We start from the raw sequence: 17,083 nt of genomic DNA, 5'->3' as shown, positions 1-17,083 counted from the left end.
TATGGCTGCGCACAATGCTGCCTCGCAACCGTTCTCCCTCTCCCACGCGACATCGCACGCCTCCTGTCTCGCCTTAACTACGCTGCCCCGTACCCTACTGCGAAAAGGCAGGGAGATAGGAAAATAAAGTTTTGTATAACAGTGAAGTGTTGCTTCTAGCATCACCGCCATGAAAACTGCTCTACACCCGCCAGATCTCTGACTGCCTCGGAAAATTTTTGGTCTTTGTTCCACAATATTTTCTTTCTTTATTGATTTATTTAAGACAATACACATATTGTCTTAGGGAACACGGCTAAAGGCAAACATTTACCATTTCAATCCACTCTTAGGAGACACTTTCCTTCGGCAACTTTTTTTTTTTCGGTTCATCACGCACGGATTATCAAATCGAAATGGCGCGCCTTGCAGCCGCACTACATTGTATGCTGATCTTATCCCCAGAACAAGTTCAGAATGATTACCACTGCCATCAACGCTTTCATGACAGCCATTTCTCATGAATATTTGTAACACTCCAGAGCATGATTATTTTATTCGTATTATTGTTGGTTGGCATAAGCTAGCCACTCATCTGTAATAATTCGGCGGTAAGAGATCTTGATTAATTAACCAACGCACCGAGTGCCATGCATGCCCATCTGGAACGCAGACTAACCTTTCCATTTGTCCACTGGACGATCTCCTGTTCCACGATGGGGTGGCCCGTGTCCGCGAGTTGGGTGAGCACCGATAGCGTGTAGGCGCGCATCAGCTGCCAGACGAGCGCCAGCGTGAGCGTGGCGTTGCCCTCGAAGAGGTCCTGGCCGGCCACGCCCACCAGCGAGAAGCCCTGCTTGCGGCCCAGCTCGACAGCGTAGTTGCAGTTCTCCAGCCGCTCCATGAAGCCCTTGAGCCGGCTGAAGCTGCGGTGCACGCGCGTCCAGTTCACCAGTCCGGGCCGGATCACGTCGAACAGCTGGAAGATGACGAGCCCGTCGGCCAGGTCGCTGTACAGCCAGTTCACGTACGGATTCACGCCCATCGAGTTGATCCAGTTGCGGTACGTCTTCTCCTCGCGCGTCTCCTCCAGTCCCTCGAGGCCTTCCAGGGCATTGCCGTCCTCCGGCACGTCCAGCGCTGGGTGGTTGTTGAACAGGTTGGCCACGAAGGCCACGTTCAGCTTGTACACGCCGTCGACCACGTCCTGCGGGCTCAGGAAGGAGCGGCAGTTGATCTTGTCCGCCTGCTGCAGCATGACCTCGGCCCGCGCCAGGAGGTCGGCCTCGCGCATCGCCTCGGTCGTGACGCCCGATCCGACCGGGGCGATCTGGCGCAGCAGGATGGTGTAGATCTCAGAGTCGCGCACGTCCGAGGTGAAGTTATTCAGCCGGCGGTTGGTGCCAGCCCGCTCGAGGTGGTAGTTGCACCAGCGCAGCAGAATGGCCTCGGGCGCGAGGTGCAGCAAGTGCGCCATGTCCTCTCCCGGCTGCACGAGCTGCACGAGACCCGGGCAGTGCTGCAGCGTGATCTGGTTGAAGAGGCCGATCTTGATTATCTGCCAGAGCAGGCCCAGCACAAGGTGCGGCTTGCCGCGCGCCAAGTCGTGCGCGTCGATGTTGACGATGCTGCAGCCGATGGACTGCGCCGAGCTCAGGGCGAGCGTCAGGTTCTCGTGCTTCGTGTACACGGTGAGGCCCTTCTTGTTGATGGCCCGTTCGTCGATCGTCTCCGGGCAGGAGTGGTTGATCATCTTGCAGAGCAGGATGCCGTCCTTGACGCGATCGTACAGGACCTCGCCGGGCATGGGGATAGGAAGCAGATGCGCCAGGTCGGGGTCTGAGCTGAGGTTCCGGTTTATCCAATCGGAGAAGGCGGCTCGTTCCTCGTGCCGAACGGAATGTGTCGTGCCTTCGCTGGAAGCTTCGGACATGCCTCCCAGCGTCTGTACGTTGTCCTAGAGTGGAGAAATGAACGTGTCGAGTTATTAATAACGAGTGATGGGTTTAATTCCGAAAAACTCAACGCTAGACGAGCCGCCGTACGTAACGGAGAGCTCTGTCCCGTTAACATGCGCTAGTCTCATTTTTCGTGACCAATAACTTAAATATAACCCCTCCAGTGTTTCCGCATTCCGACCCCATCGGAATGCTCCCAACGGGGCGGGGCGGTGCATCTAGCCCGCGACCTCGTGGTCAGCCGTAGAACGTCACACTAAGCTTTTGAGCCTCGAGGAGGCAACGGGTACTAGAGCACCGAATTGGGTGCATCAACACAGGCCGAGTTACAGCCCATGGCAAATAGCCTATAATAGTTGGTTCAACAGAGAAGTACATGCATACATGTCAGACGCAGACAAAGCAGATATAATGTATCAAGATACATATGATTTACTTGGCAAAACAATGGCAAACTCAATGCAGGCTGCATAAAGCCAATACAGCAATGGAGATAACATATTTGCCAAACATAAAAAAAATAACTAGGTATTGCAGCGTCTCTTGAGTTGAAATTTCGGCTGGCATCATCCGAAGCACTACGTGGACGATCATTCGTCAATACCCCTGGCGTATACAGGCCAATAAAAGAACAGTAACAGATGAAGTAGCTATATATTGGCATAAGGAACCGTTCAGCTTTACTAGAACTTCTTGGACTAGTTGGTGGAGCGTTTCTTTTTTCTTTTTACAATAGCTTTAGCGAAAAGCAACGACCACCCCTGAAAGAGGAGGGAAGGGTGCTGACAACTGTTTGACAGTTTTTGCCAACTGGAAACTTATCAGCTCGCGCTCGTCTTGTCTCTTTTTGTATGTGTAGTCATTTGCTTCGCGCTAAACGTATTGGAGAAGTACCCTTTAGCGTTCTTTCGGCTCACCTCCGGGAATAGTATTTCTGTCGTTCAGCCAAGCGAACGCCGACTGTTTGAAAACAATCTCTCAGACAACGAACACATTTAAGGACGGTTAGAAACGTCAGAAGCTCCGAGTTTCCAGCGGCAAACACGAACGAGCGCGCCTGCGCGCATCAGCATCTGCGTGATCGTTCGTGCCTCAATGCGCAAAGCCTTCTCCGTTTGTAGCTACGTGTTCCAGAGCGAGAGACGTTCGGCGCAGGACGGCGCCAGCCTGTCAGCGAAAGCACTGCACGTTTCGGGTAATGGTTCCCGTTCCCTCTTGTCTCCCGAGCGAGCCGCTTCACACCTCGCCAGCGGGACAGCCTTCACCCTTTCATTCACGAGCAGCTTGTCGATCTGACCGTTCTTTACAAAATAATGTAATTAACCGTCTTGTTTCTCGTTTACGTGGCTGTCTCTGTCCAGGCCTTCTACGCTGATCGACCTGGTTAAGCAGGCCTGGAGCTTCAGCAGGTCGATGAAACCCCATTGAAACACTCTTGTAGATATCATCCGCGCACCTTTTTGGACAGCGTGGCTTTGAAACCCGCCGTTTCGCTGATCGACCTGGTCAAGCTACAGGCCTCTCGGACCCAAAGGCCGAGTGGCTTGGAGCTTGACCAGGTCGATAAAACTCCCAATGAAACAGACTTGTAGACATCGGCCGCGCACCTTTTTGGACAGCATGGCCTTGAAACCCGCCGAGACCTCCTGGCCGCGCAGCTCGGCGTAGATCTGCTCGAACTCGGCCATCGACAGGCGTCCCGGTTCGGCCAGGGCGCCTCGACGCCTCTCCATGTCCTCGATCATCTGACGGACCTTCCACTGGGGAAGCTTGAAGCCCACCGTGGCCAGGGCATCGCGTAGATTCGACAGCTCCACGAAGCCCTTGCTCAACTGCAAAAGATGACACACTTAATTCAACACTTTTGCTAAGGTCCAATTGCACGTCATGGGCACGAGGCGGCAGGAAAACGAAAAATAAAGGGAAGGGCGTTCAGTACTTTTCTTAGCAATACTGTAGTAGTGATAAATCGTAACTTTTGTCCGAGAGAAGGTGATGCGAAGTACCAGCCAATGCAGTTCCTGGCGAAACAACGTTACGCCATTCCAGAAATCTCCGGAAGGCCACTAGAGCTCGCCTATGTAATATATCTGTTGGCCATGCTCCTACAGGCTGAAGGGCCTGTGGTATGTCATTAGACTGCTGATCAAATGGCGTCTTTCAGCATCATGTCGGGGGAAGTCTACGTTTGCGCACACATCAGCAGTGTGCGATGTTTCCATCGTTCCATGAAAGCTGCCAATCAAAGCTCTCGTCGCCCAACAAGAGCTGGCGAACGTGCTGTCATTTTCATTCTAACATCTTATGGCGTTGACCCGTGCTCCCTCAAGGGATGCAGAAGACAGTGCCAACCTTTCCCTTCTTAATAAAGAACAACATCTAATTCTAGCATCTTAGATACTCCCCTCAGTACTTACATAAGAGGTGGGGTTACTTCATGTAACACACTGGTAACGTGTCAGTACGTTTCAGCACAATAAAAACATGAATACGCGAATTTTCTATTCCCTGAGAAAAAAGAAAAGGTAGTCAAGAGATCGGTGCACCCCAATACAACATAACCACGCTAAATACGATGGCAGTATCTTTTGAAAATTCATTTTCCATTCTTTTCGTCACATTGGCTCGAACGCCGCATCGCCGTCGTCATCATAAGATCGAAGAACTCGGCGGGATGCACGATAGGCATGGAAAATGAAATGTGACGTTGCAAAGTGCCGATTCAAATCTTGAAGCTGAAATATGCAGCCAATTAGATCGGTACATCAAGTAGAATGCAAGCACGTTAACATAAAATATGAGCGCAAATGCGGAAGTAGAAAAGTTTTCAAGATAGGAAAAATGAGTGATGACGGCATTTACATATGCGGCTCAGAACGAGTGAGTGATGGCGCAGATATGGTGGGAAAAGCTGTTCTAGTCGGTGGCTGCCGCAGAAAAAAAAATTAAGCTACAAAACGTTGTCTTACGAGTAGCGCAGCGGACGGACTACCTGAAGGGGATGATGAACAACCAAGATATGAGTGAATGTGCTATGAATATATAAGGCGCGCAGTGCAAAGACGAACAAAAACGAAGAGAACAATTGTGAATTAATGATGGTGTATCAGCGCGACGACTCAAGAGAAAGGAACGATAGGCCCGACTATGCTCTCGGGGATATAACGCCGACGTCGCACGAAGAAAGAAAATCAACAATTACAGGGGGCTTAGGGTCCCAAAAGCCACACAGCGAAAACGTAGCGGCTGGAAGGCTCCAAGTTAAATTTGACTACTTCGGATTCAATCACGTGCACGCGAACAAACAAACATACAAACAAACAAACAAAGAACGAAGCAGGCGAGCCTTTCTCAGCATTCCACTCCCATCGGAATGAGCGCCGTCAACCCTCGACGTTATGCTGAAGCAGCAGAAGGCCACGGCTGCCGAGTCACCGCGGCGAGTTATCGTACGACATAACGGATGGATGAGACCCATACAGAGCGATTCTGAACAGATTGATTGGTATTTCAACCAAGTAGAATAGGTGAGCTGCAAATCAACGCCTCATAGGGTGGCGCCCTCTGGATTTAAAATGCGGATATCGAACGCTACGCTATTGCTGGCTGAATGCGGCGGAAGCGATTCTTGGGAGCCGAAAACACGTCACAGACGTCGGATTTTTTTATGTCCTTTACTGCTGCCCCTCACATAAGGCGGATGTATGTTGAAGTTGATGTCTTGCTAGATATTTCGAATAACCGCCGCACGGAAAACGGGCCAACAGAAGACGATGGCGGTCCACCGAACTTATTTCGACCACTTGCTTCACACTAATTCATCGACGCGGTTGAACGCTAGCTTACGAGCTATGGAGAAAGGCTGCGCTGGAACGCTAATTAGACAGCCTGCTGTCCTCTAACCACCGCCGGAAGTACGCTGGAAATCGAACCGGCGACTTCGCGCACAGCAGCGCTAAGGAGTCACTGAGCCACCGAGGCAAATTTATTTATTCAGAACTGTCAGAGCAGGAGTGTTGAGCCTTCCCCTCGCGACAACAACGGCCATCCGTGCAGACATACATCACGCGCATTATGTGGCCTCCAAGATTTCTGACGTGGCCCTGGGCGGCGTCAACCATATCCAAGGCCACGAGCAACCGTCGACGGATGCAGACGACACCGATCTAGGCCGAATGCCGTATTCATCAGTTTATAATCCATGCTCTGCGTATATAGTCATCAAGGCCGAAGTTTAGCCGGAAATGTTGCCTCGGCGTCAATCAGTATTCGTTGGGTCCTTTTTTTTTTGAGAGAGAGAGATACGAGAATCGTAAGCGCGCTCACGCCTGCACTTTTTTTTTACAACGCGCTACGCCTCTCCAAGTGATAATTATCTTGATAAATCTAGAGAGGAATTAAACAGATACTATATTCCGCACTCAAAGATCTTCCGCACATCCCAAAGTCGCGATTATTTAAGCACGACTACCCCGGAGATTACATCCCGGTAAATACGGTATTACTTCAGCGATGCCGCGGTCGTGACAAGTCTTCTCGGCAATGTCAACAACATCTCGGAGCACGCGCGGGTTTCCTTGTGACAGGCCGCTTGATAAGCGGGGCGTGAGCTTCAAAGGGAACGTTATCTGTAGCCTGTAGAGTTAGTTACCTATGCAGTGCGTCCCTGATAAGCAGCGCGTACTTTGACGTCTCCAATTCCTAGTGCTTTAACTCGTAGGTGAAGGCGTGGACAAGTCAAAGTTGCCGCGCTCGCGTAGCTCGGTCCATACCGCACTGTCTAGTACGAAAGCGGAGTACCTTATTCGTGCAAAGTATCCTTCGTGCCAGGCCCCCTTTGTAAGGGACCTTTGAGCGATTACTAATAAATAAACGACTTCTTGCAAGGATATAGCTATTAAATAGCGCATCGTACCGAAGAAAAACATACGACACACTGATAAAGTGATCGATTAATTGATTTATTGAGATAAAGCGCCCAAAGAGAGAAAGCCAGGAGAGGAAAGGCAGGGAGGTCAAGGCTATAGGGTTTTGGGGAGGTAACCAGACAAGCGTCCGGTTTGCTACCCTACGCTTGGGGTAGGGGAAAGGACAATAGAAAGAAGAGAAGAGGGAGTAAGCATGTGTGCACGCGTTGCAATGCCTGCAGCAAAGCCCCTTGAAACCATAGTCCCCCCCGCCCAAGGAAGTGCCCCGCCAATACATTGGGTTCCCGTCATACTGCGCCCCAAAGCTCACGTGGGGATTTATATATATATATATATATATATATATATATATATATATATATATATATATATATATATATATATACATAATATACATATACATATCTACAATATACATATATAAGTTTTGGTCGCATTCAAGCATCACCACGGCGGATGGGAGTCGAACGCCCGACCTCGAGCTCAGCAGCAGAAGGCCATAAGCCGCTGTGGCGGGCGCTTTGTTCGAATTCACTGTACCTTTGCTGCCGTCTCGTAAATTACAAAATTTACACGGTGCAAGGTGTAAAATTGCTACAGCGTATACACCGCCCGACGACAGACGGGACTCCGTCGAACTTGTGACGATGTGTTGAGCGCTCCTGACAGCTGACCGGTATATACAGACAGCGTGAGTAAAGTAAAAATGCAAAGATTCCTTTCGGTCGATTGCCTTCTTATCGTCCACCGATTGTAAGTGGTCTACTCTACTGAGAACGAAGGCGGGGAGCAGCTCAGACCGATGATGAAGGTCGAAAAGAAAAAATTATGTAGTTTTATGTGTCAAAACCACTTTCTGATAATGAAGCACGCCGTAGTGGAGGACTTCGGAAATTTTGACCGCCTGGGGGTTCTTTAACGTGCACCTAAATGAAGGGCGAAAAGGAACGGCGCTGGGAACGTTACGTTGACGCGGCCTATGTTTTGCAATGCGGAGGCTATAAACTTCGTTCAATCCACTTGCCCCGGAGAAGACACGACGCGAAACGGAAATTTCGATTACACAATAGCGGTGGCCAGGAAACAAACAAATAAACAAAAAAGAAAAAAACAAACTGGGGTGAATATAAACACACCGGCCAAACGTGATCAATGCTTTCGCACGTAAGCAAGCAAGCAAGCAAGCGCCTCGTTAGCGCTTCTTCACCACGACGCTGCTCAGCTGACTTCGAATAAGACGCTAAGCGACGCGATTGCTAACCAATCCTTTCCGGGAACACATCATACAGCTGTTTCGGCAATACGGAAGGAAGACAACACATTGCTTAACTGCCATGGATGGATGGATGGATGGATGGATGGATGCAAAACTTTAATAAGGTCTTGAGGTACGCGACTCAGCGCGCTGCGGGCCGCTCCCACGTTGGGACAGTCAGGCCTTGCCCGACCGCCGCATCGTGGGCCCTCTGGACAGCCCATAGTTGCGCCCCGGCATCGGGGCTCTTGATAGCGGAGAGCCACTTGTCCTCATCGATTTCTTCTGTGCCTCGTAACGAGGGGCAACGCCAGAGCATATGGTCACTACCAGCTGTTTTACTATATTTTATTGAGCTTTTGTCAAAATGAGTGTCTGCTGAATTCCCGGAAAGTATGTATGCGCCAACTAGCTCAGCTGGGAACTATGTTAAGCCAGTTTTAATGAGTACAAAACAAGGGCAATAATAGTAGCCGCCAATAATGAAGCACAACACGAAGTGTATCTCCAGAAAGTGCTTATGATGCTCCGACACTCGAGAAAGGGAGCGATGGGAAAGCATGTAGCGGAGAAGAAAGTAATGACAGCACCCGAAGGCACCACCCAGACATGAGGAACGCCTCGGTTTTTGCTGCCACTTCGAGGGGCTTCCATGACACGCACCTAATCGAAACTTTCGGCCACACCAGAATGCATCCGCTGGGATTCGGTCAACGAGCATTCGACTTTATGGATCCACTTCCTGTGGGGCGGAAGCCTTTTGCGGTTACTTGTATAAACGCTTTAAAGGGACACTAAAGGCACATATTAAGCCAAGCTATAAACAGATGAATGCTGGAGGACGCCTATAAGGCATCAATATTATCGCGAACAACGTTTTAGTAATTGATAAATTGAGGTAAGTGCAGGTCACGATTTCCGACTCACCAGGGACATTCAAAGTACCAGCCCGATGACGAAGGCACCCCTCATTTTATTTATGTCCCCAGAACTCAACTTTTCGTTATAAAAAGACAATTGCAATATTCCATTATGTGACGGAAGAAAATGCTACTCGTGCAGTGCTATTCGAAGCTGAGAAAAAAAAATGGCTGTGGCTTAGGTAAGGTTAAGCCCAGGATGCGAAGCATACTAGCCTTTATTTTAGTTGTTGAACCACTGTTTAGCCTGGTGAACTGCTGTTGCTTGGCTATATTTGGTTCGGCTAGACGAAGAAACAACTCATGCGTTACTCTGCTTCGCCTTGGACGCCCCGCATTGGACGCGGTGAGCGTCGAGCAACGCAGCGTTCGGCGCGGCAACGAAATGTGCGCCTGAGCAAGCGACGCACGCCTGAGCCTTAGAAACAGCTCGTTTCTAAGGCAACACCGCATTCACTAGAGGCGCTTTTGTACCGCTTTGAAGCATCGTACTCGTGGCTCAGTGGTAGCGTCTCCGTCTCACACTCCGGAGACCCTGGTTCGATTCCCACCCAGCCCATCTTGCAAGAGTTGAGCCAAAGCCACTTCTCCTCTGTCGTGACGTCACGGTGTCACGTGGTATTCAAGGCGACACCGCCGCGCCTGAGGAGCTGGGTTGAGCTCTCGTAATATGCTTCGCATAAAAAAAACTCATTGACGTAACCCTTCACAACGAAGCGGGCGGTCGTCGAAAGGCTTCGTTATCGCTCGACTCTGCAACGGCCGCGCCTTCGCGTTTCAGTAGTTTCGTTATCGGGCACCGCAACGCCGCTTTTGCTGACTCGCGAAACTACAACAAAAATGCAAGTAGCTGAGACTTCCGCGTCCGTGTGATGTCGCGGGAACTGTCCACGCCACTCGAGCAAAAGCAGCTGTAACTCCGGCTCGGTTTCTCCATGGCCGCGCGTTTGAGTGTCGCGCAAAAAAAAAAAAAAAAATAATGTACGCGCGTTTGTGTTTTGCACAAACAAAAAATGTAGCGCCGTCTGTCGGGCATCGTTTTACACGCAGACGGCTATAAGGGCGGAGATAGCGTATGCAACGTCACCACTCCCCCGCTCGGGGGCGGGTAATTTGAATTGCCGCCCTAAAGTTATCCGCACCCTTCAGACGCGATTTTCTCTTAAACGAAATCTTTTCTCGGCACGAAACAAGCACTGCGAGGTTTCTGGAATGGTATTTGAACAGCCCACGTTGACTTCGTATTTGCCTTTAGCGACTCTTTAACAACACAATGCAGTGACCCAGAGTCACTGAGTATTTCAGACTTGCCAAGTCGCAGATACTATACGGAAAAACAGCGTGCATAGCGGGAAGAGTGCCGGAACCACAGTTTTATTCAGCTCTCTTAAAATCGAAGCTCTCTTTGTTTCTTCCCTCCTCTTTGCGCGAACGACCTGTCCGGCTGGAAAAAAAAAAGAAAAAACTGGGCAAGCTACGGAAACAGTTAAATCAAGGGTGATGACTCGGTACTCCGGTTTTGACACCAGTGCACGACATGTGTTACGGCAAGGATATTAACATGGTTGGCAACTCGGCTCGAGCTTGGAGGCAATGCAACGCCAAAACGTCTACACGCCTCATTGCATTATTGACTAACAAAGCTAACCAATCGGTACCACAAGCCACGTATCTCAGCAGGTCGAAATGGAAGCTATATGCCACTTGACAGGCAGCCTCCGATGGTGTCTGTCCAGTTGCATGTATTTCCTTGAGGTAATCAGGACAACCTCGTTAAGGTAAAATATTGGTTGATTTCTTAATTGTAACCAAGCATGTTTTTTTACGTTTAATTATGGGGTTTTAAGTGCCAAAACCACGATCTGATTATCAGGCACGCCATAGCGGTGGGCTCCGGAAATTTGGACCACCTGGCATTCTTTAGCGTGAACCTAAATCTGTACGGGTGCTTTCACATTTCGCCCCCATCGAAATGCGGCCGCCGTGGCCGGGATTCGAGCCCGCGACCTCGTGCTTAGCAGCCCGGACTGTAGCCAAACACCTAACAAATGCAATAAATCGATCCAGACGGTTCGTGGGGAATACGCCAGCTCGGAAGGGGTAGACCACTGGACGACACAAGCGAGAAATGCCGTGTCTACGACGCGCAGCCAAAACGGTTTGACGGGGAAGGCCGGCGGTTCTGGTAGACGCGTCTACCCGGCTTCGTATCCCAAGTGGATCAACTCAAGCGGAAACAATAACAGCTGCACCCGCAGAGGAACAGCTGTTCACCGAAAACAGGACGCACAAAAGAAAACAAAATATACATGCGGACGTAGCACCAGTCAGTGCTCTTCGATACGGTGCAAAACCTTAAACACATTTGAGGTGCAACGGCTGCGATCACGCGTAGCTTGCATAAGCGTATATGCAAACGAGGCAGCCAGAACGTACGTTTTTGCGCGCTCTGTTTGTGACATTTGCATAAACGCCAACGGGTCACATACGCTCCACAGATATCATTAAGGTTAAGCGGTTTACTTGTGAAGCATATACAATACGTCTAGCAGATGTGAAATAAACACCTGTATCGCGCGGCCTAGTGAAAATGTGCCGCTATACGAAGACGAAGTATCGTGGTGAGAGGAATGCTAACGTCCCGTACTCAAATTATTGGATATTTGGTTTGCCGGCTCCAACATGGCCTCGAATAGTGTGCGAATCACTCAAAACAACGCTTAATGTAACAGCTATGTGCTAGCCGCTGATGTGCTTTTTCTCATGTATCGAATTATTGCTCCTACCGGCGTTATTTTGTTACTTTATTGGTGCCATGATAGTTGCTCTAGATACAGCCTTACGCAGTGACTATGGGTCTGTAAAGACGTTTGAAATAAGCAAGCAGATATACTCGGTGCGGTTGTTGCTTATATCACGCTCTAAACTGGGCTAAAGAATAAACAACAACGTCAACACGCGGACCACACCCGTAATTGTGGGCATTTGAATCCGACGCTCAAGGAACAGCTGCGAGACGCAACTATTTCACAGGCATGACTAATGTTTCTTTTTTTTTTCGCGATGACGTATCGTTTTCAGTAAAAAGGACGTGGAACCGACGATGCAAGCTCGTGTTGCAGAACCAAGAAATAAACGTCGACACCCTAAGAATAAGAAAAGGTAAATTCACACAGGCGCTTGTTCGCTCGCGATCGAATTGCGCAATAAAAAAAAAATCACGCTTTATAGCGTACTCCATAATATCGTTGCACGCGCTTTAAAAAAACAGGCGCCGCCGCGACCGCACTGACAGCTGGAGATTCGGCGCCGGACCGCGAAATCCCGAGACAAAAGAAAAACCAGCATGGGGATAACATCGCTCGGGTCACGTGTCCTCTTTTTCAGGCCTCCCCCGCCTACTTCCTCAGAGTTCACAACGCGCCGCCAAGGTACCTTGAACAATGGGGACCCATAGCTTTTTTTTTTTTTCCCGCTTCAGATTGAGACCGAGCATTAAAGTCCCGGAAGTATATGCGTATAGGCCAACAATGGCCAGCGTTTCTGTTGCAGACGGCATGCGCTAACAACCTCGTGACATCGGTGACGACGTGGTCGGGTGCGCGTGAAGACGCCCACTCGTTCGCCGGCTTTTGTTTTTCTCCGCTACTCCCGCGGGCCGATGCGCGATAGCCTCCCGCTGGCATCGCTTTTCCTTTTTTGACAAGAGAGCAGTTTCTTTCCCTCTCACCCAAAATCGGTTGGAGCCTGAAACAGAGCGTCCGACGCCGCAGAAGTCGCAGTTACGTCGTAATGATCAGCCCGGCATTGTTCTGAACACGGCATTTTGACATACGCCGTCGAGGACAGAAACGTAACGGATACAAGCATTGTCTTTTTTCTTTCTTTTTTTTTTAAGTAGGCGTCTGATAAGACAGTCGTGCCAGCCTTCTGGAAATAACACGAGAGGAAGCTAATACCACCCACGTCCCTGACATCTGCGTCTATTGTCGGCTAGCTGACGACAGTATGCAAAATAACTTCTGTGGCAGAGTGGCTCCAGAAAGGCGTATGCCACGGAAGTTGCAAACGCGTAGTGCATAGCTATAGCTATTCCAGGAGTGACGCCTGCTTGAACCAGCTGCGCTATATATGTATAGCTGGAGAAAGGTGTGTGGTTGGTCTTGCCGAATTGGTGCAAATTATTGGTCTACACAGAAGCTCACGTGAAGCTAGTCGGGCCGAGAGGTTTTACCGGATTCGTGAACGCATTCTCACACATCGAAGGGCTATATTCCAAGTCAACCGGCTCGACTCGGGCAAGCTAGCGGGAGGAAAGAGTCATATCGGTGACACACGCCCAGGCTAGCGCTGACAAGAGCACGGACGTTTAATTTGATCCGAGCAAAATCGTCTAGACTTTGTATAGTAAACACAGGGTCAGAACACGCCCGGTGTGGTGGAACGATAACCAGGACCGCGACACTTATGAGACCGGAAGTGTTCTTTCTAAAAACTCTGAGGTCCTCTGAACCGCACCACCATGTAGCACACATTGCTGACAAGGCGACATACCCCCTCTAGCGAAACGAAAGTGAACAACCAAGTTGCTTTCCAGAAGCCGGAGAGACTTAACACATCTCCCGCACATTAGTGCCGAATATAATGTTAATCGCTCATTCCGGAAGCTACAACTGCTTCATAACACGGCGTGTTCCGACCCAACGCACACGTCACTCACGATTGCGAACGCGTGGCACAGATGCCCTCCAAGATTGGAGTCACGCGAGACTGAGGCAACGGTAAAAGCGAGATAAACAAGCGCCTGTTGCTATACAAACAGCAGGCACTGACCAGCGTGTGACGCAACCTGGCCGCGGCGACGTTCCCGGGCGGCCATAGCTGCTCGCAGCCAAGTCCCTCGGCCGGCTGTCCCTCCCACGCGGGCGGTGACGTCATTGCGGCGGCGGCGGCGGGGGGGAATGGTCGAGCAGTTCTTTGCCCCGCATCACCACTGGCGGCCCCAATTCAACACACGCCGGTTTGGTTTGGTTTGGAGCCTGTAGATATAGCACAACCCACTACGGGGGATTGGCCATGAATCGGGCGGCAGTGGGTTGAAAAAGAATAAACACCTAAATAGGATTTTTTTTTACTGAAAATGTGATATTAAATTATATTCGAATCGTTAATAACAATTTTCATGCTATAGTTTCTTAAAATTAGAAGTTAATATTTTTGGTGTCTTGTTTTGGAAAATAAAACAGTAAAATTAGCATGGAAGTCTCCTTCTTTCCATTACAAAATTATATATGGCATCACATACGTTCCTATTACAGTGTCCTAGTGCCGACGCCCCCAGAGACAGAATGATAGGTAGCGTGATGGCTAATCCAAGTTGGCGGAAGGGACCTTCTAGAAGTCGTTTTACCCAGCGAGCTGCTAACTTCTTCGTCGGCGAAACATACTTTAATGTCGGGATCACGGAACGATTATGTTACAATGGCGGTTCTTTTCGCGCTTTGGTCAGTGCCCCGCATGGCGCTGTGCCCACCATATCACCAGGACCGGGTGGTCGCGAACGGTGGATGATAAGAATGGAATAGATACGACCAAAAAGGAATCCTCACATTCGACGCAACGGCCCAGTTTATTCTTCCTGCTCTTGCCACTGTGCACACGGCATCGCACTGTTAGAAGAGTCTGACAAAAACGTACGGGCCATCTGACAGACCGAGATGTGGGTGAAAACAACGGGGGTTTAACGTCCCAGAGCGGCCCGTGGGGCTACGAGAAACGCAGTAGTGGGGGTGCACCAACTTAATTTTCACCACCTAGGGTCAAGGCCATAGAGTTTCTCACTACATTAGATATAGTGACATTTAGTAAAGCAATGAAGGGGGCTAGTTGGTGAACGTTCATGGTTATATTGCGCTCAGTTTTACACAGGCGATATTAAGGAAGGACAGGACGTGGACGGACGTAGCGCAAACTACTAACTATTTATTACTGTTAAATAACGCGCTTATATACAAGGAGATATGGCGGGGGGGTATAAAAGATATGACAACTTCACGGAATGTGATCATAGTTCGGGTCAGGCATACGTCGTTCACTGGCACCCGTTCACCCTGGCAAACTCGACCTAGAGAACTAGAGACCTAGAGACGACTCGACCTAGGCAAACCGACCTATAGTGAGACACTCTATGGTCAAGGCACCCAAGGCACGGTACCCCCAGGAGCGGTTTTGGCTTTCTCCGCCATCGCGAAGTGCGGTCTCAGCAATTGGAAATCAACCCCGCGATTCCGTGTGCAGCAGCAGAACGCCCTACCCGTTGAGCGACCGCTGCGGGTAGTTCGTTACTCAGGATGCGAGAGGGTCAACCGAGCTAGAGCGAGACGAAGGAAAAACATATGAGGGAGTGAATTACACGTCCGGTTAGCTGCACTGCGGGGAAAATGAAATTTTGCAAAGAAAGATAAAAAATAAAAGAATTTGAAGGCGATTCCACCTCTATTCGAAGTCGATGAAAGACAGAGCGAGTCAGGGGGCGAGAATGGGGCGTATGAACCATATAAATTATTGTGAGGGCTGCACAGGAACGACAACCCTTCATCAACGTCAACTAAAAGTTGAAACAGGTTCCAACTTTTTGTCATCAATTATCAGTATCGTCATAACCATCATCAGCGTCATCGTCATCTTCAGCTTTGTCTTAGATCTTCAGGATCAGCCCGCGAAAACGGCTAGAAGCAGACGTTAGAATTATACATACCCGATACAAAAAGCGTCGGTAACTCACTAAGGAAGACATTGTTTAAACAAAAAGGAAGAGAACAAGAAACAAACAGTTGCCGAATAGCATAAGCGGCGAGTTGAAGGTTAACGTGAAAGGTGTACAGTGTTATGGTGGGAGCGCAAGACTCGTGAAGATTATTTCCTCGTACTTTTTTTTCCCCTTTGTTCAGCGTGTATCTAAGTGCCGTAACTTTCAGAATTGCAGATTGTCAAAATCGCCAGCAAATTTAGTTCTTAGGCTGTGCACTGCATATCGCCTCGCGCTGCGAGCACTTCAGTCATCATCATCCTTTAATCCAGTGCGTGTTCGGATTCCTATACGTAGGCGGCCAGTGCTTCTCAACATGTTACGCCCAGTGCGACCACTGAGGTGGGCTTCTGCCTCGTGGCTCGGCGTCCGACTGTGCAGCGTGGTTTCCACAATCAACTACACAGAAGGGGCGCAACGGCAGCATTAGCCTTCAACCTTTTAGAACCACAACGGTGTTAGCGGAATTCTACAAGAATAGCGCGCGAAACGATGTATGGGAAAAGCAAGGTGATTTTAACCAGAGGTAGTTCTGATTGGCTGCTACTTTGCAGGGAGGAAGTGGACAAGAGTATAAAAGAAAAGAAAGAGCGTAAGGGGAAAGAGAGAGAGAGAGCAGCACAGAGTAAACTGCGTAGACTTACAAAGCGGTAACAGCTGGCATTCCCAAAGTCATGTGTAGGCTGTTAGGATCGGCCTGCAGCTATTTCAGCCCGCTGCAGGTGCGTCGATCGATCTGGGGTGGTGGCGCCCTTCAGAGAACCAGCGAGGACAGCGCTAACCAACCATGAACTGCGGACAACCGGCAGCTACGCGGCAAGGGTCAGCTCAGGGGAGTTCTCGAGGGGAGGTAATTGGCGGAACCTCCACATGCGCTTTTCGAGACACCAGACAATGAACTGCGGACTACGTCCGCTCTGGAATTTAGAGGCGCCGGCTGGGGTCGGGCGTGACCACCTGACTACGGGGACGCGGGACAATGGATACCACGACGACTGCGCTGCAAAAATCGTAGGCCCTCGAAGAGAGCATTGAAACCTCTGCTGCATGTGTGTGTAAAATCCCTACCCCCTTCTCACAAAGGCGACCACGAGGACTTTCTACGGTGACGTCGAACGATGACGTCGAACGGAGTGGTTATAAGCAGCGGTTGCCGGCTGCTAGAGTGTGCTCGTTGTCGTGCTCGAAATGTACTCGTGAGCTGTGTGCTCGTTTGCTGTATGCTCGTCTTGCGT

General features: G+C 49.9%; 1 protein-coding gene across 2 annotated transcripts in view; it reads right to left on the bottom strand.

Moving 5' to 3' along the window:
- The window catches only part of Fim (plastin-2 Fim), a 58,840-nt gene that overhangs the window by 16,391 nt on the left and 25,366 nt on the right, over positions 1 to 17,083 (bottom strand). Inside the window, exons 1-3 of one of the 2 annotated variants that reach the window (XM_065447544.1) lie at positions 13,874 to 14,077; positions 3,545 to 3,769; positions 659 to 1,936 (exon numbers count right to left, since the gene is read on the bottom strand). In XM_065447544.1, coding sequence (XP_065303616.1) covers positions 659 to 1,936; positions 3,545 to 3,769; positions 13,874 to 13,978 — 1,608 coding nt within the window. In that variant the 5' untranslated portion in view covers positions 13,979 to 14,077. Of the gene's footprint in view, positions 1 to 658; positions 1,937 to 3,544; positions 3,770 to 13,873; positions 14,078 to 17,083 lie in introns of those variants that run through there. The other variant, XM_065447546.1, reaches the window with a different exon arrangement.

Source organism: Dermacentor albipictus, chromosome 9 (genome assembly GCF_038994185.2).
Source record: "Dermacentor albipictus isolate Rhodes 1998 colony chromosome 9, USDA_Dalb.pri_finalv2, whole genome shotgun sequence".
NCBI classification, from domain to species: domain Eukaryota; kingdom Metazoa; phylum Arthropoda; class Arachnida; order Ixodida; family Ixodidae; genus Dermacentor; species Dermacentor albipictus.
Note: the sequence above shows the minus strand (reverse complement) of the source record. Positions and strands in the feature narration are given on the sequence as shown.